Source organism: Pogoniulus pusillus, chromosome Z (assembly GCF_015220805.1).
Source record: "Pogoniulus pusillus isolate bPogPus1 chromosome Z, bPogPus1.pri, whole genome shotgun sequence".
Classification (NCBI taxonomy): domain Eukaryota; kingdom Metazoa; phylum Chordata; class Aves; order Piciformes; family Lybiidae; genus Pogoniulus; species Pogoniulus pusillus.
The window spans coordinates 4,005,122-4,029,498 of record NC_087309.1 but is presented as its reverse complement, the minus strand read 5'-3'; the positions used below and the strand labels follow the sequence as shown (position 1 = coordinate 4,029,498).

The 24,377-nt window shown below is 48.1% G+C and overlaps 1 protein-coding gene across 1 annotated transcript in view; it reads right to left on the bottom strand.

Annotated features, from left to right (window-relative positions):
- Positions 1-24,377, bottom strand: part of HCN1 (hyperpolarization activated cyclic nucleotide gated potassium channel 1) — a 346,393-nt gene that overhangs the window by 77,735 nt on the left and 244,281 nt on the right. Inside the window, exon 5 of the mRNA XM_064140084.1 lies at positions 11,200-11,346. Coding sequence (XP_063996154.1) covers positions 11,200-11,346 — 147 coding nt within the window. The remainder of the gene's footprint in view (positions 1-11,199; positions 11,347-24,377) is intronic.

Here is a 24,377-nt window from a genome sequence, read left to right as displayed (position 1 = left end):
CTCTGGCAGGGAGGTTGGACTGGATGATCTCTCTGGGTCGCTTCCAGCCCCTGTGATCACTTCCTTTCGACTAAATAAATCAAAACCTTTACAAAACTTGGGGGGTGGACTTGATGATCTGTGGAGGTCTCTTCCCATCCCTAACATCCTGTGATCCCTAACGCCCTGTGACACCCTACTGGAGAGGATAACTCCTTAAGCACAAGCAAGCACAGTGTTAAAAGAATGTGTTTACATAGGGAGAACTAACTCAGAAATCATCTAAGTACCTTGTTGTTATTTTTAACTCCTACAAATAAGCATTGCCATCTATAATTGCAACAGCATCAAATAGGAATGAACATGCTGTGGTAAGCTTGGCTAATGCAGAGCAACCTCTCCCAGCTTTCATCAGAAACTGCCCACAGGAGAAACCTAAACTGCTTGACCCCTTCCCCCTAGCACTGCCTGGATATCAGCCAGCTGAACAACTCTTCATTCCATTTAAAATGGAGAAAGGGTAAACACTTGGAAGCATAAACTCTGACTGAATAAGGTGATGGTGCAGGACAGCACTGCCCTGGGTATAGCTGCTACTCTCCCATGGCACTGGACCTAGTGCCCACAAAGACACCCCCGATTCAGCTCTCCAGATGCTTGAACACCAGCAACAGGAGCAGGCACAGACTGGATTTACTCCTCTGTAATGGATGTTTACATCTCTCGGTTTGCACATAAGGCTGCTGACAAAACTGGCACCTCGTGGCTTGGATTCATTCTGATATGGGTCAAGAAGTGGCTGGAAAGCCAGGCCCAGAGAGTGGTGGTGAATGGTGCCACATCCAGCTGGCAGCTGTCACTAGTGGTGTGCCCCAAGGATCAGTGCTGGGCCCAGTCCTGTTCAATATCTTTATTGATGATCTGGACGAGGGGATTGAGTCCAGCATCAGTAAGTTTGCAGATGACACCAAGCTAGGAGCAGGTGTGGAGCTGTTGGAAGGTAGGAGAGCCCTGCAGAGGGACCTGGCCAGGCTGGATTGGTGGGCAGAGGCAAATGGGATGAGACTGAACAAGGCCAAGTGCAGGGTTCTGCACTTTGGCCACAACAACCCCAAGCAGCACTACAGGTTGGGGACAGAGTGGCTGAGAGCAGCCAGGCAGAGAGGGAACTGGGGGTGCTGGGAGAGAGCAGCTGAAGATGAGGCAGCAGTGTGCTCAGGTGGGCAGGAGAGCCAATGGCATCCTGGACTGCATCAGGAGCAGTGTGGCCAGCAGGACAAGGGAGGTTATTCTGCCCCTGTACTCAGCACTGCTCAGGCCACATCTTGAGTGTTGTGTCCAGTTCTGGGCCCCTCAATTCAAGAGAGATGTTGAGGTGCTGGAAGGTGTCCAGAGAAGGGCAACAAAGTGAGGGGGGCCTGGAACACAAACCCTGTGAGGAGAGGCTGAGGGAGCTGGGGGTGTGCAGCCAGCAGAAGAGGAGGCTCAGGGCAGAGCTCATTGCTGTCTACTACCTGAAAGGAGGCTGTAGCCAGGTGGGGCTGGTCTCTTCTGCCAGGCAACCAGCAACAGAACAAGGGGACACAGTCGCAAGATGTGCCAGGGGAGGTCTAGGCTGGATGTTAGGAAGAAGTTCTTCACAGAGAGAGTGATTGGCATTGGAATGGGCTGCCCAGGGAGGTGGTGGAGTTGCCCCATCCCTGGAGGTGTTCAGGCAATGCCTGGCTGAGGCACTTAGTGCCATGGTCTGATTGACTGGCTAGGGCTGGGTGCTAGGTTGGACTGGATGATCTTGGAGATCTCTTCCAACCTGGTTGATTCTGTGATTCTATAAATAGTCTGATACTTTTCTTGAGCAACTTAACCTTTCTATGATAAGACAACCACTACATTAAGATTTGGGGATTTGATTTGGATTAGTATATTTGAAAAGCTATAGAAAGAACTTTTATTACTGTCTGTATTATTGGAAGCAGCTGGACCTTGTAGTAGCCAAATCCTGTGTCTCATCCAGGATGGATTTGCTAACAAAGTCTGTCAAACACAGAAGTTTCTTGAGTACATGCAGCAGCAATGAAAGGGGCTGACAGTTCAGGAGCAATGTCTCAGCTGCAGCATGTAGGCTCCTGCACATGCATCCATGGACACGCACACTCCCCAGAGCTGAGGAATCCAAACTACAGTGACTTAGATCCCTGAGTACAAACATAGTTTGTTACCCTGTCACATCTGCTGGGGCAAAGCATCTTAAAACACAGTAATCCAATCACCAGGTGATTGTTTACTCACTCCCAACTTTTAAATGGCTCATTTGTTTCTATTTTTAACATTGCAAACTTAATTATAGTCCTTAAGAGGTTTCCAGGACTTTGCTTAAGCCCTGTGCAGTCAGATAGATTATTTAGGCATACTTCACACAGACCTTTGAGAGATACTCTTTTAATTCCTCTTCCCTAGAATTCATCAAGTAACTGCTGCTGTGCTCCATCAGCACTTATTCTGCAAGGCTGACACGGTGCATAACTAATGAGTTTAGCACTCCAGAGCAAGAAATACAGCTATGTTTTAGCTGTATCTATGAGAAAAAGCCTTCAATGCACTAGAAAAAGAGGTATTCACTCTCTCCATATAGCTACATAAAGAGATACTTAGATGACTTCTAAGATGATTACATCTATATATCTGATGCATTTTCCCTAGTTCCCTTCTTTAAGTTCCAGATCAAGATTCACTGCATATAACAAAATCTCAAAGTACAGTGGATTATAATGAAAGCATCACCTCTCTGTCTTTTATGAGCTAAACTGGAGAATCATAGAATCAGGACAGCTTCCAGCACCTCAACATCTCTCTTGAATTGAGGAGCCCAGAACTGGACACAGCACTCAAGGTGTGGCCTGAGCAGTGCTGAGCACAGGGGAAGAATATAGGTTGGACTGGATGATCTTGGAGGTCTCTTCCAACGTGGTTGATTCTATGATTCTATGAATAACCTCCCTTGTCCTGCTGGCCACACTGCTCCTGAGCCAGCCCAGGATGCCATTGGCTCTCTTGGCCACCTGGGCACACTGCTGCCTCATCTTCAGCTATTATCCACCAGTACCCACAGGTCGCTTTCCTCCTGGCTGCTCTCAGCCACTCAGTCCCCAGCCTGTAGCACTGCTTGGGGTTGTTGTGGCCAAAGTGCAGAATCCTGCACTTGGCCTTGTTAAATGCCATCCCCTTGGCCTCTGCCCACCCATCCAGCCTCACAGGGTCTCTCTGCAGGGCTCTCCTACCTTCCAAAAGCTCCACACCTGCTCCCAGCTTGGTGTCATCTGCAAACTTACTGATGCTGGACTCAAACCCCTCATCCATATCATCAATAAAGATATTGAACAGGACTGGGCCCAGCACTGATCCTTGGGGAACAGCACTAATGACAGCTGCCAACTGGATGTGATATCATATTTTGGACTCATACTGTTGACTCTGGTCCATTTTTTGGTCCATGATCCATAGGTACCATTTTTTGTGTATGGATTACTCTCAAGTCTAAATGAGAACATAATGTTTTGTGATATTTAAAATGAAATATAATCTAGATAGAAGGAGCCATTGGAATGGGCTGCCCAGGGAGGTGGAGTCACTGTCCCTGGAGGTGTTCAAGAAAAGCCTGGATGAGGCACTTAGTGCCATGGTCTGGTTGACTGGCTAGGGCTGGGTGCTAGGTTGGACTGGACGAGCTTGGAGGTCTCTTCCAACCTGCTTGGTTCTATGATTCTGTGAGAAGTGGCTAAGAACTTTGGGCTTGTCTAGTTTAGAGAAAAGGAGGTTAAGGGGTGACCTCACTACATTCTACAGATTCCTGAGGAGGGGAAGTGCTCATCTCTTCTTCCTGGTGTCTAGTGCATGGGAATGGTTCAGATCTGCTCTAGGGAAGGTTTAGGCTGGAGATAAACAAGCATTTCTTAACTGAGAGGCTGGTCGAACACTGGATCAGGCTTCCCAAAGAGGTGGCCAACACTGCAAGTCTGCCCTTAACAATATGCTTTAACTTGTGGTCAGACCCTAACTAGTCAGGTATTTAGACTAGATGATCAATGCAGGTCTCTTCCAACTGAAATAGACTAAGCTTCTCTACTCAGCTAGAGCTATAGGGTTTGCAGATTCCCATACTACGTGTCAGGCTTTGATACTAAGCTGCACAAAAGCAGTTTAATCAATTAACTCAATCAACTGAGGATAAATCTGTTATACTCTAATACATATAATAATCACTATGCAGGAGTTGCATTTGGATGAAGAAAAGCCTGGATGAAGCACTTAGTGCCATGGTCTAGTTGATTGTCTAGGGCTGGGTACTAAGTTGGATTGGATGAGCTTGGAGGTCTCTTCCAACCTGATTGATTCTATGATTCTATGGAAAGGAAGTAAGTTTTAATGGGGAAAAGTAGAAAGGGTAACAACTGGGAAAAAAACTCAGTTATCAAGATGGCATTTCCACACACTTGTGACCCAGAAAAACAACCAGATCCTGGGCTGCATCAGGAGAAGTGTGGCCAGCAGGGCCAGGGAGCTGATTCTCCCCCTCTGCTCCCCTCTGCTGAGATCCCACCTAGAGTACTGCATCCAGTTCTGAGCCCCCATTAAAAGAAGGCTGTGGAGATGCTGGAGCATGTCCAGAGCAGGGCCAGGAGGATGCTCAGAGGGCTGCAGCAGCTCTGCTGTGAGCACAGACTGAAAGAGTTGGGGCTGTGCAGGCTGGAGAAGAGGAGGCTCCCAGGTGACCTTCTTGTGGCCTTCCAGGATCTGAAGGGGGCTACAAAAAAGCTGGGGAGGGACTTCTGAGGCTTTCAAGGAGTGCCAGGACTGGGGGGAATGGAGCAAAGCTGGAGGTGGAGAGAGTGAGAGTGGATGTGAGGAGGAAGTTGTTGAGTAGGAGAGTGGTAAGAACCTGGAATGGATTGCTCAAGGAGGTGGTTGAGGCCCCATGGCTGGAGGTGTTTAAGGCCAGGCTGGATGAGGCTGTGTGCAGCCTGCTCTAGGGTAGGGTGTCCCTGGGCATGGCAGGGGGGTTGGAATTGGCTGCTCCTTGTGGTGCCTTCCAACCCTGACTGATTCTATGATTCTATAAAACTGATTTGGAAAAGATGAAACAGTTCCTCTAAGCACACTCAATTTGACTACAGGTACCAAACTGGTGTGGACTGAAACCTTCTTTTTACTTAGACAGAATTACTGCTATTATAAATTCAGTAATGGAAGCTTTCCATTACTTTTCTGTTAGAGTACCTTCTTTGCAAGAACTGCCACAAAATACCACCCTTGATGCAACACTGAACACCATGCAGTGCCTTTTTCAGACTCTTACACTTGACTCATTAGGCTGTCATAGGTACCATAATATACTTACATTTACTATTCTTATGGAAACAATACTGGCAAAGAACTTGACACAGAGCTGCTCAATTTCAGCAGCAGCAGCACTGTGCAAAGATGAAAAAGTTTGTTCAAAGAAACTAGAGGCAGCTTCTTAGGGGTTGAGTAGAAATTAGTGATGGAGAGTAACCCCAAGGGCAACACCTAGACAAGTACACTGAATCCATTACATTTTAAGAGGTAGCTCTTACACTTAAAATTACCACAAAAGTAAACACAGTTTATTATTTCTGTGCCATGCCTAGGTATAGAATCATAGAATCAACCAGGCTGGAAGAGACCTCCAAGATCATCCACTCCAACCTAGCACCCAGCCCTATCCAATCAACCAGACCATGGCACTAAGTGCCCCAGCCAGCCTTTGCTTCAACACCTCCAGGGATGGTGGCTCCACCACCTCCCTGGGCAGCCCATTCCAATGCCAATCACTCTCTCTGACAACAACTTCCTCCTAACATCCAGACTAGACCTGCCCTGGCACAACCTGAGACTGTGTCCCCTTGTTCTGTTGCTGGTTGCCTGGCAGAAGAGACCAACCCCACCTGGCTACAGCCTCCTTCAGGTAGTTGTAGACAGCAATGAGGTCTGCCCTGAGCCTCCTCTGCTGCAGGCTGCACACCCCCAGCTCCCTCAGCCTCTCTTCACAGCATCCTCCAGGCCCCTCATCAGCTTTGTCACCCTTCTCAGGACACCTTCCAGCACCTCAACATCTCTCTTGACTTGAGGAGCCCAGAACTGGGCACAGTGCTCAAGTTGTTGCCTGAGCAGTGCCGAGTAAGTCAGTCACTTTTGCATATGCATGAAACCTTCTCTTAGCTTTTCATTATTTTAATCACCCAATCTACTATGACTGTTCCATGGATAATGTTCAGAAGCTCATTAATATGAACATCCATCCTTTTTTACCAAAAAAAAAACCAAAAGAAAAGATGTGTTACCTTTTTAATAATACCACACAGCTTTATTAGCAGTATTTATTGGGCAAAAATTAATTTTATTCCAGATTTTTTCCTAGTAATCCTATGTCCTTCAGTTCTGTTTAATGGTTGAATGTATATTCACATTTATATCATGCATAATTGCTGTTCTGATAAGAAAGATGAGCTAAAAAACTAAAACCATGGGAGCAAAGAAAGGTCATCTCTGCCAGAAAGAGCCTAGCTGTGGAAAATTTCAGCCTATACAGTAAACTTCAGTAGCTGAGAACAAGAACTGAAAACACTGCAAGATTCCTTTGCAATATTTCATGATACTCAGGATATAATTATACAGTAGTTTGTGTGGTTTCTTTTGTTCTGCTTAGTGTAAGGCAGGAAATAAAGGTTTCAGTTAAATCTTCAGAAGTTACCTTCATAGAATCATAGAATCTGTCAGGGTTGGAAAGGATCACAAGGAGCAGCCAGTCCCAACCCCCCTGCCATGCCCATTGCACCCTACCCTAGAGCAGGCTGCCCACAGCCTCAGCCAGCCTGGCCTCAAACACCTCCAGCCATGGGGCCTCAACCACCTCCCTGGGCAACCCATTCCAGCCTCTCACCACTCTCATGCTCAACAACTTCCTCCTCACCTCCAGCCTCACTCTCCCCACCTCCAGCTTTGCTCCATTCCTCCCAGTCTTGGCACTCCCTGACAGCCTAAGTAGTCCCTCCCCAGCTTTTTTGTAGCCCCCTTCAGATCCTGGAAGGCCACAAGAAGGTCACCTGGGAGCGTCCTCTGCTGCAGACAGAACAGCCTCACCTTCATCAAGCTAAGTACGCCCTGTGGAGACTGAATGTTTAATCTCACCCTGTGCTAAACTCCAAGTATAATAAAATGTGAGATTCATTAAAAACTTGAGAATGCAGAGGATATTTATTGATGAATTATGCTGATAGGCTATCTGTCCCTATCAGCTGGATGATACAGCCTTGTGCACTTACTGGCATGTAAGGCAGTATATCCCCAGAACTTTGTTGTGCTTTTAAGAAGCTCTGCTATATTATTGTGCTAGTTGGAGCCTAGCTGGGATATTTTAGTGAGAGAAATTAAAGGATGGGCTGTGAAAAGGAAACAATGGTGATGTCTGCTGCACTCACAGGCTTGCTGAGATGGACAAAAACACAAACATAGATAACAGAGTTTGCTCTTTGGGCTGCACTTCTCTGTCTAACCTGTCGTCTGTCTAACTAATTCATCTGCCTCCTAACCCCCCCTGGCCAACTCTCCAAACTCACCTGGGATGTAAGGCAAAGTATGGGGTAAGGTAGAGAGGTGGAAAGGTGGTGGCAGGGCAGTTGGGAGCCCCTCCTGGGGACTCTGGTTTCTGGGAGAGCTGCTGTGTTTCTGTATAACCTTTCTAGCTTGTATATGTCTGTCTACAGCTGTACATATTGTATATAGCTGCTTGTATATTGTGCTAAGCTGTGAATATAAAGCTTCATTCTTTACTTTCCAGCTCATCTGAGTCTGGCCTGGGTGATTTTCTTAAGTGGGGGGGGGGGGGAGAGGGCAGGTAACATCCAAACCATCACAAGTGTCCATCTGTAAAATCCAAAAGCCACTACCAGCACTACCAAACTGCACATACTGAAGCACTAAAACAGAAACTTAAAATGCTAAGCTAACCAAACACCCAAGGGTGTTTTCTGGGCACGGTGCATGAGCTGCCACCAGAATGTGGGCAGTTTCATTGGGAATCCTGTTCTGGCATTGCCACTATCTGAATCTTCCTTTTTTATTTGTTGATCTTCTCCTGGCACAGTTAAGTGCTGTCACCAAGGCAGTGTGCAACCTGTCTGCAATGGAGTAAATAGATGTTTCTTACATGATCTAACGGAGAACAAAGGAGACATGCTAAGTACAGCATGGTCACAGCAAAAACAGAAGCCACTTCTGTGACATTCCTCAATGTTTTTAGGGGCTCATTAATTTTTGAAATTTTCCATGCTTGATTTCTCCACAGAAGTGCTTTTTTGGTTTTTCATGCTTGACCAGGTTTGCCTTGCTGCTCTCAAGTAATAAGCAAAACAAGAAGGGAAGGAGACAGGACTATGGTATGGAGGCCGGGAGGGAGGAGAAGAGGAATAGGTAGAATCATAGAATCAAGCAGGTTGGAAAAGACCTCTGAGATCATCCACCCCAACCTAGCACCCAGCCCTAGCCAGTCAACCAAACCATGGCACTAAGTGCCTCAGCCAACCTAGCACCCAGCCCAGCTTCAACACCTCCAGGCACAGTGACTCCACCACCTCCCTGGGCAGCCCATTCCAATGCCAATCACTCTCTCTGACAACAGCTTCCTCCTAACACCCAGACTAGACCTCCCCTGGCACAGCTTGAGACTGTGTCCCCTTCTTCTGTTGTTGCTTGCTTGGGAGAAGAGCCCAACCCCACCTGGCTACAGCCTCCATTCAGGTAGTTGCAGACAGCAATGAGCTCTGCCCTGAGCCTCCTCTGCTGCAGGCTGCACACCCCCAGCTCCCTCAGCCTCTCCTCATAGGATTTGTGTTCCAGGCCCCTCTCCAGCCTTGCTGCCCTTCTCTGGACACCTTCCAGCACCTCAACGTCTCTCTTGAATCAAGAGGCCCAGAACTGGACACAGCACTCAAGCTGTGGCCTGACCAGTGCTGAGTAGGCAATTCAGAGTTGCATAACTGCAAACTATTGTTAGGAAAAGAAGATTTTGCAATGGAAGGCTATGAGACTTCATTTATGGATAGATGTCTTCTTAAAGCAGAAACAGATTGTTTCTGATGTCAGTGAGTGGTATGTCTCTACGTTCTTCTGTTAACAAAACAAATGCTCTTTACTGCCTAAGATTCATGTGTTTGACTGTCACTGTGCCCTAGAGGTAATTCCCACACTTTTCCTGCCCTACATGACAGATTTTCCTCTTGACATTTCAAAAGCCACAGGGTGAACTGGTAGAGGCAGTGCAGGAACCAGAGCCCTCCTCCTCCTGGGTAGGCTCAGACTGGACATGAGGAGGAAGTTGTTGAGCATGAGAGTGGTGAGAGGCTGGAATGGGTTGCCCAGGGAGGTGGTTGAGGCCCCATCCCTGGAGGTGTTTAAGGTCAGGCTGGATGAGACGGTGGCCAGCCTGATCTAGGGTAGGGTGTCCCTGGGCATGGCAGGGGGGTTGGAACTGGATGATCCTTGTGGTCCCTTCCAACTCTGACTGATTCTGTGATTCTACAATCCAGAGCCCTCCTCCTCCTGTCCTCCAAACCACTTGGAAACTCACCATAGAATCATAGAATCAACCAGGTTCGCAGAGACCTTCAAGATCATCCAGTCCAACCTAGCACCCAGCCCCAGCCAGTCAACCAGACCATGGCACTAAGTGCCCCATCCAGGCTTTGCTTCAACACCTCCAGGGACAGCAACTCCACCACCTCCCTGGGCAGCCCATTCCAATGCCAATCACTCTCTCTGCCAACAACTTCCTCCTAACATCCAGCCTATACTTAGGGAAGTAGATGTGCCCAGGTGCTGGAATCCAGTCATCTGCACTGTTAAATTGCTGGAACTATCACAGTTTGGCCTTTCAGTTGATCCATCTAGCAACGATCCAGCAATTTTGAGAAGCACTCACCATTCCCAGCTGGCAGGTTGCCAGGAAGGAGAAGTGGTGAAACTGTGATGCTCACAGGAGAGAAGTGGTGAAACTGGCAGCTGCCCACCAAGCTCACAAACAGGCAAAGCATTGTTCCTGATAATTACTTAAAATATGGAATTTGATTCATTCTGGCCAATGGATTGTGTGAGGCACTTTCCTGTCACAATGAAGAGCAGGAGTCAATGGTACAATAATCCATGAAAGACCTGTCATTTTCTTATGGCACAAAACCTGTTAGCCAGAGTCAACATTCACATATCTTTCTGCAAGTACACATCATCCTGTGCTCTTTTGGGATAGATGGAGAGACAGATTAGATAGGCAGACTGCATAGACAGGTAGATTAGATAGATAGATAGACAGACAGACAGACAGATACACATATACACAACCTCCCACATATTTAAAACCATTCCTGACATGACAGAGGTCACTTAAAGACATTAGAATCATAGAATCGACCAGGTTGGAAGAGACCTCCAAGATCATCCAGTCCAACCTAGCACCCAGCCCTAGCCAGTCATCTAGACCATGGCACTAAATGCCTCATCCAGTCTTTTCTGCAACACCTGATGTGATCACTGATGTGATCAGTGATGCCACTACTTGGTATCACTGATCACATCATGTATTACTGTCCCCTTTTCTTGTTTATTTTCTCTTTTCCCTTTTTATGCATTCCTCCCTCTGACTTTTTTCAGCTTTGTTCCTCTCCTTTGTTGTTTTCCCCTGCTTCCCCACCTCTTTTCAGTAGAGGATATCAGTCAACTGGCCAGGCACAAACACCACCCAACAGAAGGCAGATTTATACCCCAATGAAGCAGCTACCTCTGTTACAGCACGACGAATGCTGCCTTCCTCCCACACAAGCATCTTGCCAAAGAAAATTCTAATTGCTCTGACACACAAAAGTAACACAACATCAGGAGAAATAAAAAAAAAAAAAAAAAGAAACTGGAATACAAAACAGAGTTTTAAAGTAGCTTATGTAAAATTACAGCTTCTTCATCTCAAGCAAGGACTCTTTTAACCAAGGATGCTGCTTTAAGCATGAAACAGTGCAGGCCTCCCTCCACTAGCGCCTTTTGGCAGGTTGACCTGCACAGATGCATGCTCACTAAGTAGGGAAAGAAACACAGGAGCAACAAAATGCATTAAGTGTTTCCATATCATGAAGAACCACTAAAATAATTGAATCTTACCTCCCGGAGAGGATCATTGAGCTCATTCAAGATGTTCTCTTCATCAAAGATCTTGCCTTGGTAGCGGTGCTCATAGTAATCGTGGATCTTCTGGCGCATTTCAGCGGGCAGCTTGTGGAAGGACATGTACTGTTCCACTTGTTTGTACTGTCAGGACAATAAAAGGAAGATTCAGAAACACTCCCCCACATTTTGCTGTCTAAAGGCACCAATAAAGTGAAAATTCATTCACGTCTCCACTTCAGCTTTGCCCGTTTCCTAAAGATAACATTTTATTCCTATGTTAGAGAAGCCTTACTCAAAGAACAGTTAATTCAGCATTACTCACACAGCAGCAGAGCTGTAAACTACAGAAATAGCCTTTAGTGCCTGGATATTAGGAAGAAGTTCTTCACAGAGAGAGTGATGTCCCATTGGAATGGGCTGCCCAGGGAGGTGGTGGAGGCACCGTCCCTGGGGGTCCTCAAGAAAAGACTGGATGAGGCACTCAGTGCCATGGTCTGGTTGATTGGTTAGGGCTGGGTGCTAGGTTGGACTGGATGATCTTGGAGGTCTCTTCTGACCTTCCAGTAGCTCAACATCTCTCTTGAATCAAGAGGCCCAGAACTGGACACAGCACTCAAGGTGTGGCCTGACCAGTGCTGAGTACAGGGGCAGAATAACCTCCCTTGTCCTACTGGCCACACTGCTCCTGATGCAGGCCAGGATGCCATTGGCTCTCTTGGCCACCTGGGCACACTGCTGCCTCATCTTCAGCTTACTATCTATCAGTACCCCCAGGTCCCTTTCCTCCTCTCACTTCCAAAGAATGTGGGCAGAGACTTTTGTGCTTCAGATTTGCCAAACAGCTTTACAGAGGTTAAATCAGACTTACATATTCATCACATACTGTTAAATAGTCCCATGCAAAATGACTTTCCTGTCGTTTGTGGAAGGCATGTTGCACATGTGGCCTCATCTAATCTTATGCTGCTTTGCGAAGCAAAAACTAATTGCAGATCCTTACTGTGGGGAAGCCTTCAATTATGCAAGTTAAAGGCTGTGTGCTGCAGTTCATAGAGTGCATGCATATTATAAATTCATTTAATTACTCTGCAGAGATGATGATCCTTATTAAGACTCCATTGACCTTTTTCATTGAAAATAGTTAAATTGCCTAATCAAGCCCCAAAAAAAAGCCTAAAAATTAAATTAAGACTTTACAGAAGTAAACCTTCTTTTTGCCTTATTTTAACTTACTTGTGAACCTAGGAGGAGTTTTAGTTTTATGTGACTCCATACCTTATCCTCATCAGTGAGGTTATACTTGCCCTGTACTCAGCACTGGCCAGGCCACACAGTATCACAGTATCACCAAGGTTGGAAGAGACCTCACAGATCATCAAGTCCATGGCACCAAGTGCCACGTCCAGTCCTGCCTTGAACAGCTCCAGGGACGGCGACTCCACCACCTCCCCGGGCAGCCCATTCCAGTGTCCAATGACTCTCTCAGGGAAGAACTTTCTCCTCACCTCCAGCCTAAATTTCCCCTGGTGCAGCCTGAGGCTGTGTCTTCTTGTTCTGGTGCTGGCCACCTGAGAGAAGAGAGCAACCTCCTCCTGGCCACAACCACCCCTCAGGTAGTTGTAGACAGCAATAAGGTCTCCCCTGAGCCTCCTCTTCTCCAGGCTAACCAATCCCAGCTCCCTCAGCCTCTCCTCGTAGGGCTGTGCTCGAGGCCTCTCCCCAGCCTCTTCGCCCTTCTCTGGACACACTCAAGCATCTCAATGTCCTTCCTAAACACCTTGAGTGCTGTGTCCAGTTCTGGGCCACTCAATTCAAGAGAGATGTTGAGGTGCTGGAAGGTGTCCAGAGAAGGGCAGCAAGGCTGGTGAGGGGCCTGGAGCACAGCCCTGTGAGGAGAGACTGAGGGAGCTGGGGGTGTGCAGCCTGCAGAAGAGGAGGCTCAGGGCAGAGCTCATTGCTGTCTGCAACTACCTGAAGGGAGGCTGTAGCCAGGTGGGGTTGGCCTCTTCTCCCAGGCAAGCAGCAACAGAACAAGACGACACAGCCTCAAGTTGCAGCAGGGAAGGTCTAGGCTGGATGTTAGGAGGAAGTTGTTGTCAGAGAGAGTGATTGGCATTGGAATGGGCTGCCTAGGGAGGTGGTGGAGGCACTGTCCCTGGGGGTGTTCAAGAAAAGCCTGGCTGAGGCACTTAGTGCCATGGTCTGGTTGAGTGGCTAGGGCTGGGTGCTAGGTTGGCCTGGATGATCTTGGAGGTCTCTTCCAACCTGGTTATGATTCTATGATTTGCATGTTCATGCTCATCCCTGGTCTCTGTTCTAGTATGGAGAAGTTTATCTGCATGTTGTGCATTTGTGTCTGAGTTCTGAGTCACCAGAAGACAGACAGGCTTTGGCATAAGGCAGGTATTGCTTCTAAAGTTGCCCTACTAATCAGTTATAGAGAACCTAGGCACAGATTTACCTAGGGAGAAGGGACATGACATCTCACACCAGGACAGTCACAGCTCCAGCTGCTCTTCAGTGCCCCAGCTTTCCTGCAGCAATGCCCTAGGAGTAGATGCTGCACTGTGCAATGTCCCCTCCACGTTTGTGGCCAGCTGTCCTCATGCTGTGGCCCCATGCAAGGACATGTAACTTGTGTCACGTGTTGTAGCACACATGGACATGGAAAAAGGACTTCACTGTGCTCCCCAGCACAGGGTGCTGGACCCCTCACCTGGTCTTAATTGCATACAAATGTGCTTAAGCAATTCTAATAAAGAATAATCCTTACAGTAAAAAAAAACAAACCAGACCAAAAATTACATTAATTGTGATGTATAATGCAAGGGAGCTGCAAAGGACTTCTGTATTCAGAATGACCTTGAAGAGGAGAACATTCATGCTAAACACAGTTTGCTTTGCCAGCAGTTTACATTGCTCCCTTTCATTAGTGCTCTTATTTGAACAGGTGTTTTCTCCCACACAGGCAAGTTCTTTTCTCTGTGAGGCATTATGCTTACACATGGGATTTTTAGAGGGGGAAGAGCCAGTAGAAATGCAGTGCTTGTCCCTGGTGTGTTTCAAAATTATTCCAAATTAATAGCACACAAAATAATAGGGACAGCTGCATCACAGGATCCACAGCAAGACTCCAGTTGGAAAAGACCCTCAGGATCAAGTCCAACCTGTAACCCTACTCTACAGGGTTCTCCCAAAAGCATATCCCCAGGCATCACATCCAAACGACCTCTAAACACACCCTGGGTTGGTGACTCAACCACCTCCTTGGGCAGCTCATTCCAGTGCCTGACCACTCTTGATGGGAGAAAATGTTTCCTAATGTCCAGTCTAAACCTACCCAGTGGCAGCTTGAGGACATTCCCTGTTCTTCTGTCACTAAATACCTGTGAAAAGAGACCAGCAGCAGCCTCTCCACAGCCTCATTTCAGGTAGCTGTAGACAGCAATGAGGTCTCCTCTCAGCCTCTTCTTCACACTAATCATCCCCAGCTCCCTCAATTGATCCTTGTCATATTTATTCTCCAGGCACTTCCCCAGCTTTGTTGCCCTCCTCTGCACTGGCTCCAGCACCTCCACATCGCTCTTGTGATGAGGTGCCCCAAACTGTACACAGTACTGAAGGTGTTGCCTCATCAGAGGAGAGTGCAAAGGGACAATCCCCTCCCGGCTTCTGCTGGACACAGCATCACTGATCCCAGACAGGATGCCATTAGCTTGCTTTGCCACCTGGGCACTCTGCTGGTTCATATTCAGTTGTTTGTCTATTAAAACCCCCAGGTCCCTTTCTGCCAGGCAGCTCTCCAGCCACACTGCCCCAGGCCTGTAGCACTGCTTGAAGTATAGTAACATTTTCTTGCAAAAGTCCACAAGGTAGAACATTTAACCATGTAAAACACCACCAATTCAAGAGAGATGTTGAGGTACTGGAACGTACCTCAGAATGGCCAGAAAAGGGTGATGAAGCTGGTAAGGGGTCTGGAATACAGCTGTGATGAGAGGGAGCAGGGGAGTGCATCCTGCAGAAGAGGAGGCTCAGGGCAGAGATCATTGCTGTCTACAACTACCTGAAGGGAGGCTGTAGCCAGGTGGGGTTGGTCTCTTCTGCCAGGCAACCAGCAACAGAACAAGAGGACACAGTCTCAAGTTGTGCCAGGGGAGGTCTAGTCTGGATGTTAGGAGGAAGTTGTTGGCAGAGAGAGTGATTGGCATTGGAATGGGCTGCCCAGGGAGGTGGTGGAGTCACCACCCCTGGAGGTGCTGAAGCAAAGCCTGGATGAGGCACTTAGTGCCATGGTCTGGTTGACTGGATAGGGCTGGGTGCTAGGTTGGACTGGATGATCTTGGAGGTGTCTTCCAACCTCATTGATTCTATGATTCTTCTAAAGGCTTATTAAATCCCAAACCCACCTGAACATGAGCCAGCAGTGTGCCCAGGTGGCCAAGAGAGCCAGTGGCATCCTGGCATGCATCAGGAATGGTGTGGTCAGCAGGAGCAGGGAGGTCATTCTGCCCCTGTGCTCTGCACTGGTTAGACCACACCTTGAGTACTGTGTTCAGTTCTGGGCCCCCCAGTTTAGGAGGGACATTGAGATGCTTGAGCGTGTCCAGAGAAGGGCGATGAGGCTGGGGAGAGGCCTTGAGCACAGCCCTACGAGGAGAGGCTGAGGGAGCTGGGATTGGTTAGCCTGGAGAAGAGGAGGCTCAGGGCAGACCTTATTGCTGTCTACAACTACCTGAGGGGAGGTTGTGGCCAGGAGGAGGTTGCTCTCTTCTCTCAGGTGGCCAGCACCAGAACAAGAGGACACAGCCTCAGGCTGTGCCAGGGGAGATTTAGGCTGGAGGTGAGGAGAAAGTTCTTCCCTGAGAGAGTCATTGGACACTGGAATGGGCTGCCCGGGGAGGTGGTGGAGTCGCCGTCCCTGGAGCTGTTCAAGGCAGGACTGGACGTGGCACTTGGTGCCATGGTCTGGCCTTGAGCTCTGTGGTAAAGGGTTGGACTTGATGATCTGTGAGGTCTCTTCCAACCTTGGTGATACTGTGATACTGTGATACTGTGAATTTGATGGAAATTCAGTAGCTGCTTCTTTGCTTCCCTCTCCCCCATCCCACGAATGATTTTACATACAGAGCTGGTAACAGTGTCAATGACCTTAAATTTTTATCAAAACTGTATTTTAGTCATATTTATAACAGGTGTAACTGATCCTGAATCACTCATCAGGCTTGACATTTCAACATGCATCTTCCTATCTGCGTGGAGCAACTTGTCTGTGATGACTCTTCCCATAGCACTCTATGCCCTCCCTTCTAGACTCAAAATTTTGGGTGGCTTTGCTGTTCTCTTTTGTGGTGTTTTTTTGGGGGGGTTGTCATGTTTGGGTTGTTTTGGTGTTTTGTTGTTGTTGGTTGGTTGGTTGTTTCTGGGGGTTTGGGAGTTCTTTTTCATAGAATCATAGAATGGTCCAAGCTGGAAGGGACTTCTAGAGGTCATCCAGTTCCTGCCCCTCTGCACTCAGCAGGGACGTCCCCACCAGCCCAGGTCACCCACGGTCTTGTCAAGCCTCACCTTAAATGTCTCCAGGGGAAAGGGCCTCAACCATCTCCCTGGGCAACCTGTTCCAGTGCTCCACCACCCTCATAGTAAAGAACTTGTTCCTCACAGCCACTCCAAATCTGCTCTTCTCACGCTTGAACCCATTGCCCTCATCCTGTCACCACAGGCTTTTGTAAACAGCTTCTCTCCATCCTTCTTGTAGCCTCCTTCAGGCACTGGCAGGCTGCCATTAGGTCCCACTGAAGCCTCCTCCTCTCTGGGCTGAACACCCCCGGCTCCCTCAGCCTGCCCTCAGAGCAGAGCTGCTCCAACCCTCTGATCATCTTTGTTGCCCTCCTCTGGACCCATTCCATCAGCTCCATGTCTGCCCTACAATGAGAGCTCCAGAACTGGATGCAGTACTCCAGGTGAGGTCTCACCAGAGCAGAGCAAAGTGGCAGAATCCCCTCTCTGGCTCTGCTGGCCACACTTCTTTAGATGCAGCCCAGGATGTGATTTGCCTTCTGTGCTGCAAGCTCACACTGCCTGCTCATGTCCAGCTTCTCACCCACCAGCACCCCCAAGTCCCTTTGCACAGGGCTGCTCTCTAACACCTCATCCCCCAGCCCATACTGAGGGTGAGGACTGTTCCATCACAGATGCAATACCCTGCACTTGCTCTTTGTGTCTGTGTGCTTTGGTTTCTTTGGGGGTTTTGTTCCTTCGTTTGGGGGTTTGTTGTTGATTTTTTTTGACCTTGATTGTCTTGGTTTCTTCAGATAAGACGTTTTAAATTCCTCATTCACAAAAGCACATCTGGTGCTTGTCTTAGATCTGCATGAAACAACTTCTCTTTATCTTTTTTCCTCTTACTATGCCACAGATAAGTGCTTGACTACATCCAATATATATAGAGAATTGTATTAAAACTCTCCTTCTTAAATTCAAATTGCCTTTTCACCCTTGCCTACCACCAAGGAGCACTTGATTTTCCAAGGAAGACTAATTCAAAAAGGGATTTGATATGTGCATATCTAAAAGGATGTCAGAGGACTTTAAATGCAGCAGCAAACCAACTCTGACTCCAGGCTTGTGAGAAGACAGAGAAGAGCCATCCAGGATTTCACAGAATCATAGAATCAAACCCAGTTGGAAGAGACCTCCAAGATCATCCAGGCCAACCTAGCACCCAGCCCTTTCCAGTCAACCAGACCATGGCACTAAGTGCCCCAGCCAGTCTTTGCTTCAACACCTCCAGCAACAGGGACCCCACCACCTCCCTGGGCAGCCCATTCCAATGCAAATCACTCTCTCTGCCAATGACTTCCTCCTAACATCCAGCCTAGACCTCCCCTGGCACAACTTGAGACTGTGTCCCCTTCTTCTGTTGCTGCTTGCCTGGCAGAAGAGACCAACCCCACCTGGCTACAGCCTCCCTCTAGGTAGTTGTAGACAGCAATGAGGTCTGCTCTGAGCCTCCTCTTTTGCAGGCTGCACACCCCCAGCTCCCTCAGCCTCTCCTCACAGGGCTGTGCTCCAGGCCCCTCACCAGCCTTGCTGCCCTTCTCTGGACACCTTCCAGCATCTCAGCATCTCTCTTGAATTGAGGATCCCAGAACTGGACACGGTACTCAAGGTGTGGTCTTCTCACTTTGTATTGGATGAAGATATGACAAGACCAAGGAAAGCCAAAATAAACTTGATAAAATGAGAACACTGATTATTTTGCCTAATGTTACTGCACTGAAGTGATGTATTTCTGTAGAATGCTAAAGAGTCCAGTCAATGTCACTATGTTTCCTTCTAATCAGATGCTTTGAAAGTGCTTTGAAAAAATTAACTTCACAACTGTATGTACTTTTAAGATTAATGCTGAATTGTTTGACTTAAGATGAGTATGTACTTTAATGTGATTTATGTATTGCACTGCCACAACTGCAGTAGTCTTTATGTACTTTATAGTCATGGCTGAATTTTATATTCATTACTGAAAGTGCCCATAAATGCTACACAAATAAATAAAACTGATGAAATAGGCAAGAACTAAGTGGATTGCAAAGTTGCACTTCACTGATTTTCAACGTGAAGCACTGTTCAGGAATAACTGCTCCTCCTTGTGTCAGACATAATCTTATGGTCTCCCTGTATGTTAGCAGAATCCTGCTGCTGTGTTCCAGGAGCAGAAGGTGACAAGTATGTGATTGACTATCTGAGGCCCTTAGCAGATCTGGCAAGGAAGCTACAATTACCTTTTAATAAGTTGGATATGGGAACAGAATCATAGAATCAGGCAGGGTTGGAAGGGACCACAAGGAGCAGCCAATTCCAACCCCCCTGCCATGCCCAGGGACACCCTACCCTAGAGCAGGCTGCACACAGCCTCAGCCAGCCTGGCCTCAAACACCTCCAGCCATGGGGCCTCAACCACCTCCCTGGGCAACCCATTTCAGCCTCTCACCACTCTCACACTCAATAACTTCCTCCTCACAGCCACTCTGACTCTCCCCACCTCCAGCTTTGCTCCATTCCACCCAGTCCTGGCACTCCCTCACAGCCTCAAAAGTCCCTCTCCAGCTTTTTTGTAGCCCCCTTCAGATCCTGGCAGGCCACAAGAAGGTCACCTGGAAGCCTCCTCTTGTCTAGCCTGCACAGCTCCAACTCTTTCAGTCTGTGCTCATAGCAGAGCTGCTGCAGCCCTCTGAGCATCCTCCTGTTATATTTTATTATCACAGTGTTGCAGTATCACCAAGATTGGAAGAGACCTCATAGATCATCAAGTCCAACCCTTTACCACAGAGCTCAAGGCCAGACCATGGCACCAAGTGCCACGTCCAGTCCTGCCTTGAACAGCTCCAGGGACGGCGACTCCACCACCTCCCCGGGCAGCCCATTCCAGTGTCCAATGACTCTCTCAGGGAAGAACTTTCTCCTCACCTCCAGCCTAAATCTCCCCTGGCACAGCTTAAGGCTGTGTCCTCTCGTTCTGGTGCTGGCCACCTGAGAGAAGAGAGCAACCTCCTCCTGGCCACAACCTCCCCTCAGGTAGTTGTAGACAGCAATAAGGTCTCCCCTGAGCCTCCTCTTCTCCAGGCTAACCAATCCCAGCTCCCTCAGCCTCTCCTCGTAGGGCTGTGCTCAAGGCCTCTCCCTAGCCTCATTGCCCTTCTCTGGACATGCTCAAGCATCTCAATGTCCCTCCTAAACTGGGGGGCCCAGAACTGAACACAGCACTCAAGGTGTGGTCTAACCAGTGCAGAGTACAGGGGCAGAATGACCTCCCTGCTCCTGCTGGCCACACCATTCCTGATGCAGGCCAGGATGCCACTGGCTCTCTTGGCCACCTGGGCACACTGCTGGCTCATCTTCAGGCAGGTATCAATCAGCACCCCCAGATCCCTCCTGGCCCTGCTCTGGACACTCTCCAGCATCTCCACATCCCTCTTGTCATAAGGGCTCCAGAACTGGATGCAGTACTGCAGGTGGGGTCTCAGCAGAGGGGAGCAGAGAGGGAGAATCACCTCCTCAGCCCTGCTGGCCACACTGCTGCTGCTGCAGCCCAGGCTCTGCTTGGCTTTCTGGGCTGCAAGTGCACACTGCTGGCACCTGTTGAGCTTCTGGTCTACCAGCACCCCCAATTCCCTCTGCTCAGGGCTGCTCTCCAGCCACTCACTGCCCAGCCTGGGTTTGTGCTCGGTATTGCAAATTGAAATAGGCAAACATAATCATCTCAAAAGCACAAAAGTAGTGACATTCCTGTATGACACCTGGCCATAGTCACAGGCAAACTATCTGAATACTTTCCAAGAATAAATGCCCAGGTTAGATTTTTCCATAATGTCAGCACTGAACAACACTGATAACAGACCAGCTAATCAAAGGACCTGTGTACTAGCTATCTCTATTTGGGCTCTCCAGTTCAGGAGAGACAGGGACCTGCTGTAGAGTGTCTATCAGAGAGCCCCAAGGATGAATGAGGGACTTAAGCATCTCCCCCATGGAGGGAGACTGAGAGCCCTGAGGCTGTTTAGTCTGGAGAAGAGAAGACTGAGAAGAGATCTTACCAATGTGTACAATGTCTAAAACAACCTGAAGGGAGGTTGTAGGCAGGTGGGGCTGGGCTCTTCTGCCAGGCAACCAGCAACAGAAGTCTCAAGTTGTGGCAGGGGAAGTTAGGAGGAAGTTGTTGGCAGAGAGAGTGATTGGCATTGGAATGGGCTGCCCAGGGAGGTGGTGGAGGCACCATCCCTGGAGGTGTTCAAGAAAAGCCTGGATGAGGCACTTAGTGCCATGGTCTGGTTGATTGGCTAGGGCTGGGTGCTAGGTTGGACTGGATGAGCTTGGAGGTCTCTTCCAGCCTCGTTGATTCTATGATTCTGTGATTACTGCATGTATTTCCCTGATACTGGAAAATTTCACATCATGTAAGTCCTTATCAAAAAACAAATCAATGCATCTCAAAAACATTAAGATCTTCTCTCTCCACAAGTCCTTTAAGAAGGCACTTAGTGCCATGGTCTAGTTGATTGGATAGGGCAGGGTGCTAGGTTGGACTGGATGATCTTGGAGGTCTCTTCCAACCTGCTTGATTCTATGATTCTGTGATTCTAAGAGTGTTTCAAGAAGGTTGGTGGTCTTATACACAGTTCTGAACCCTCCTTTAAATTTCAATTTAAATGGACATAGATGTGTATTGAATCAGCTAAGGAACAACAAAAAAAAAAAAAAAAAAAAAAAAAAAAAAAAAAAAAAAAAAAAAAAAAAAAAAAAAAAAAAAAAAAAAAAAACATCCAGCACCTCCAAAAGCTCCTGTCCCTTGGAAATGCTCTCCAGATTGCACTCCAGAATCAAAGAAATATGCTGGTTGGAAAAGACCCTCAGGATCACCAAGTGCAACCTTTATCCCTACTCTACAAAGTTCACCCTTAAACCAAACAACCTTTAAACGCATCTAGGCTTGGAGACTCAACCACCTCCTTGGGCAGCTCATTCCAGTGCCTGACCACTCTTGATGGGAGAAAACGTTTCCTAATGTCCAGTCTAAACCTACCCAGTGGCAGCTTGAGGACATTCCCTGTTCTTCTGTCACTAAATACCTGTGAAAAGAGACCAGCAGCAGCCTCTCCACAGCCTCCTTTCAGGTAGCTGTAGACAGCAATGCAAATCATAGAATCATAGAACCATAGAATCAACCAGGTTGGAAGAGACCTCCAAGCTCATCCAGTCCAACCTAGCACCCAGCCCTAGCCAGTCAACCAGACCATGGCACTAAGTGCCTCATCCAGGCTTTGCTTCAACACCTCCAGGGATGGGGTAACTCCACCACCTCCCTGGGCAGCCCATTCCAATGCCAATCACTCTCTCTGACAACAACTTCCTCCTAACATCCAGACTAGACCTGCTCTGCCATGACTTCAGACTGTGTCCCCTTCTTCTGTTGCTGCTTGCCTGGGAGAAAAGCCCAACCCCACCTGGCTACAACCTCCCTTCAGGGAGTTGTAGACAGCAATGAGCTCTGCCCTGAGCCTCCTCTTCTGCAGGCTGCACACCCCCAGCTCCCTCAGCCTCTCCTCACAGGGCTGTGCTCCACGCCCCTCACCAGCCTTGCTGCCCTTCTCTGGACACCTTCCAGCACCTCAACATCTCTCTTGACTTGATGAGCCCAGAACTGGGCACAGCACTCAAGGTGTGGCCTGACCAGCGCTGAGTACAGGGCAAGAATAACCTCCTGTGTCCTGCTGGCCACACTGCTCCTGATGCCACTGGCTTTGCTGCCCACCTGGCCACACTGCTGCCTCATCTTCAGCTACTCTCCACCAGTACCAACAGGTCCCTCTCTGCTTGGATGCCTTCAGCCACTCTGTCCTCAGGCAGTAGTGCTTCTTGGGGTTGCAGTGGCCAAAGTGTAGAACCCTGCACTTGGCCTTGTTCAATCTCATCCCATTGGCCACTACCCATCCATCCAGCCTGTCACATCTCAGTTCTCTGTAGAAGATCTGTTGTGCTGAAAGGTGTCACATAGGAGAGGCCCCAGAAATTCATTCTACATCTTAATACTGAAATGATTTACATCTTGTTAGAATTATAAAATAAAGACTTCTCTCTTTCTGTGCTAAGTAGCCTTAAAAAAACGTGAACTGACAATAAACACAGGAAAGTTGTTATTGCAATACCTTACTTAAACTTTCTAAAAGTCAAGTGTCTAATTTAAAAGTTATCCTGAGTTTCACAAGCAGAGAGAGGTAATAAGGGACAATTAATCTCATTCTAAAATTCAAGTCTTGCATAGATGGAATAAATTTAGCTTTCTTATCTGTCTCTCCACTGACCCTAGGGGAGGGCCTAATGACTAGCACCTACCAATTAGCTCATCATAAAAAGGTGATGATGCATTTTAAAATAATAAATCACTTAGAGGCTCAAAAATGCAAATCTTTCTATTGGGATACATATATATATATCCCAGTTCTGGTCCCCTCAATTCAAGTGAGATGTTGAGGTACTGGAAGTGTCCAGACAAGGGCAATGAAGGTGTTGAGCAGGGACCACAGCCCTGTGAGGAGAGGCTGAGGGAGCTGGGGGTGTGCAGTGAGCTAGATCTGGATATTATCCATAGAATGTTTCCATGGCCATGTAAGAACCCAAATATTATTAAAATATGATTAAAATGGGGAGCTAGGTGAGCCAGCAGTGTGCCCAGGTGGGCAGCAAAGCCAGTGGCATCAGGAGCAGTGTGGCCAGTAGGACAAGGGAGGTTATTCTGCCCTGTACTCAGCACTGCTCAGGCCACATCTTGAGTGCTGTGCCCAGTTCTGGGCCCCTCAATTCAAGAGAGATGTTGAGGTGCTGGAAGGTGTCCAGAGAAGGGCAGCAAAGCTGGTGAGGGGCCTGGAGCACAGCCCTGTGAGGAGAGGCTGAGGGAGCTGGGGGTGTGCAGCCTGCAGAAGAGGAGGCTCAGGGCAGAGCTCATTGCTGTCTACAACTACCTGAAGGGAGGCTGTAGCCAGGTGGGGTTGGGCTCTTCTGCCAGGCAAGCAGCAACAGAACAAGGGGACACAGCCTCAAGTCATGGCAGGGCAGGTCTAGGCTGGATGTTAGGAGGAAGTTGTTGGCAGAGAGAGTGATTGGCATTGGAATGGGCTGCCCAGGGAGGTGGTGGAGTCACCATCCCTGGAGGTGTTCAAGAGAAGCCTGGATGGGGCACTTAGTGCCATGGTCTGGTTGATTGGCTAGGGCTGGGTGCTAGGTTGGCCTGGATGATCTTGGAGGTCTCGTCTAACTTGGTATCTCTTCCAACCAGGTTGATCCTAGGATTTTATCTATCGCTATCTTTCTTTCCTTCTTTCTTTCTTTCCTTCTTTCTTTCTTGCTTTCTTGCTTTCTTCCTTTCTTTCTTTCTTTCTGTAATCTAACAGGAAAATATTGAAAGTCAGGATAAGAGGTGACAGTTTTGAACTCAAAGAGTGAGATTTTTAGACTAGAGGGAATGAAGACATGGTTTTACACTGAGGGTGGTGAGACACTGAACCCAGCTGCCCAGAGAGGTGGCAGATGCCCCACCACTGAAACCAGGTCAGGTCGCCTGGGGCTCTGAGCAATCTGCTCCAGCTGCATAATTCCCTGTTAGATCTTTATAGGTT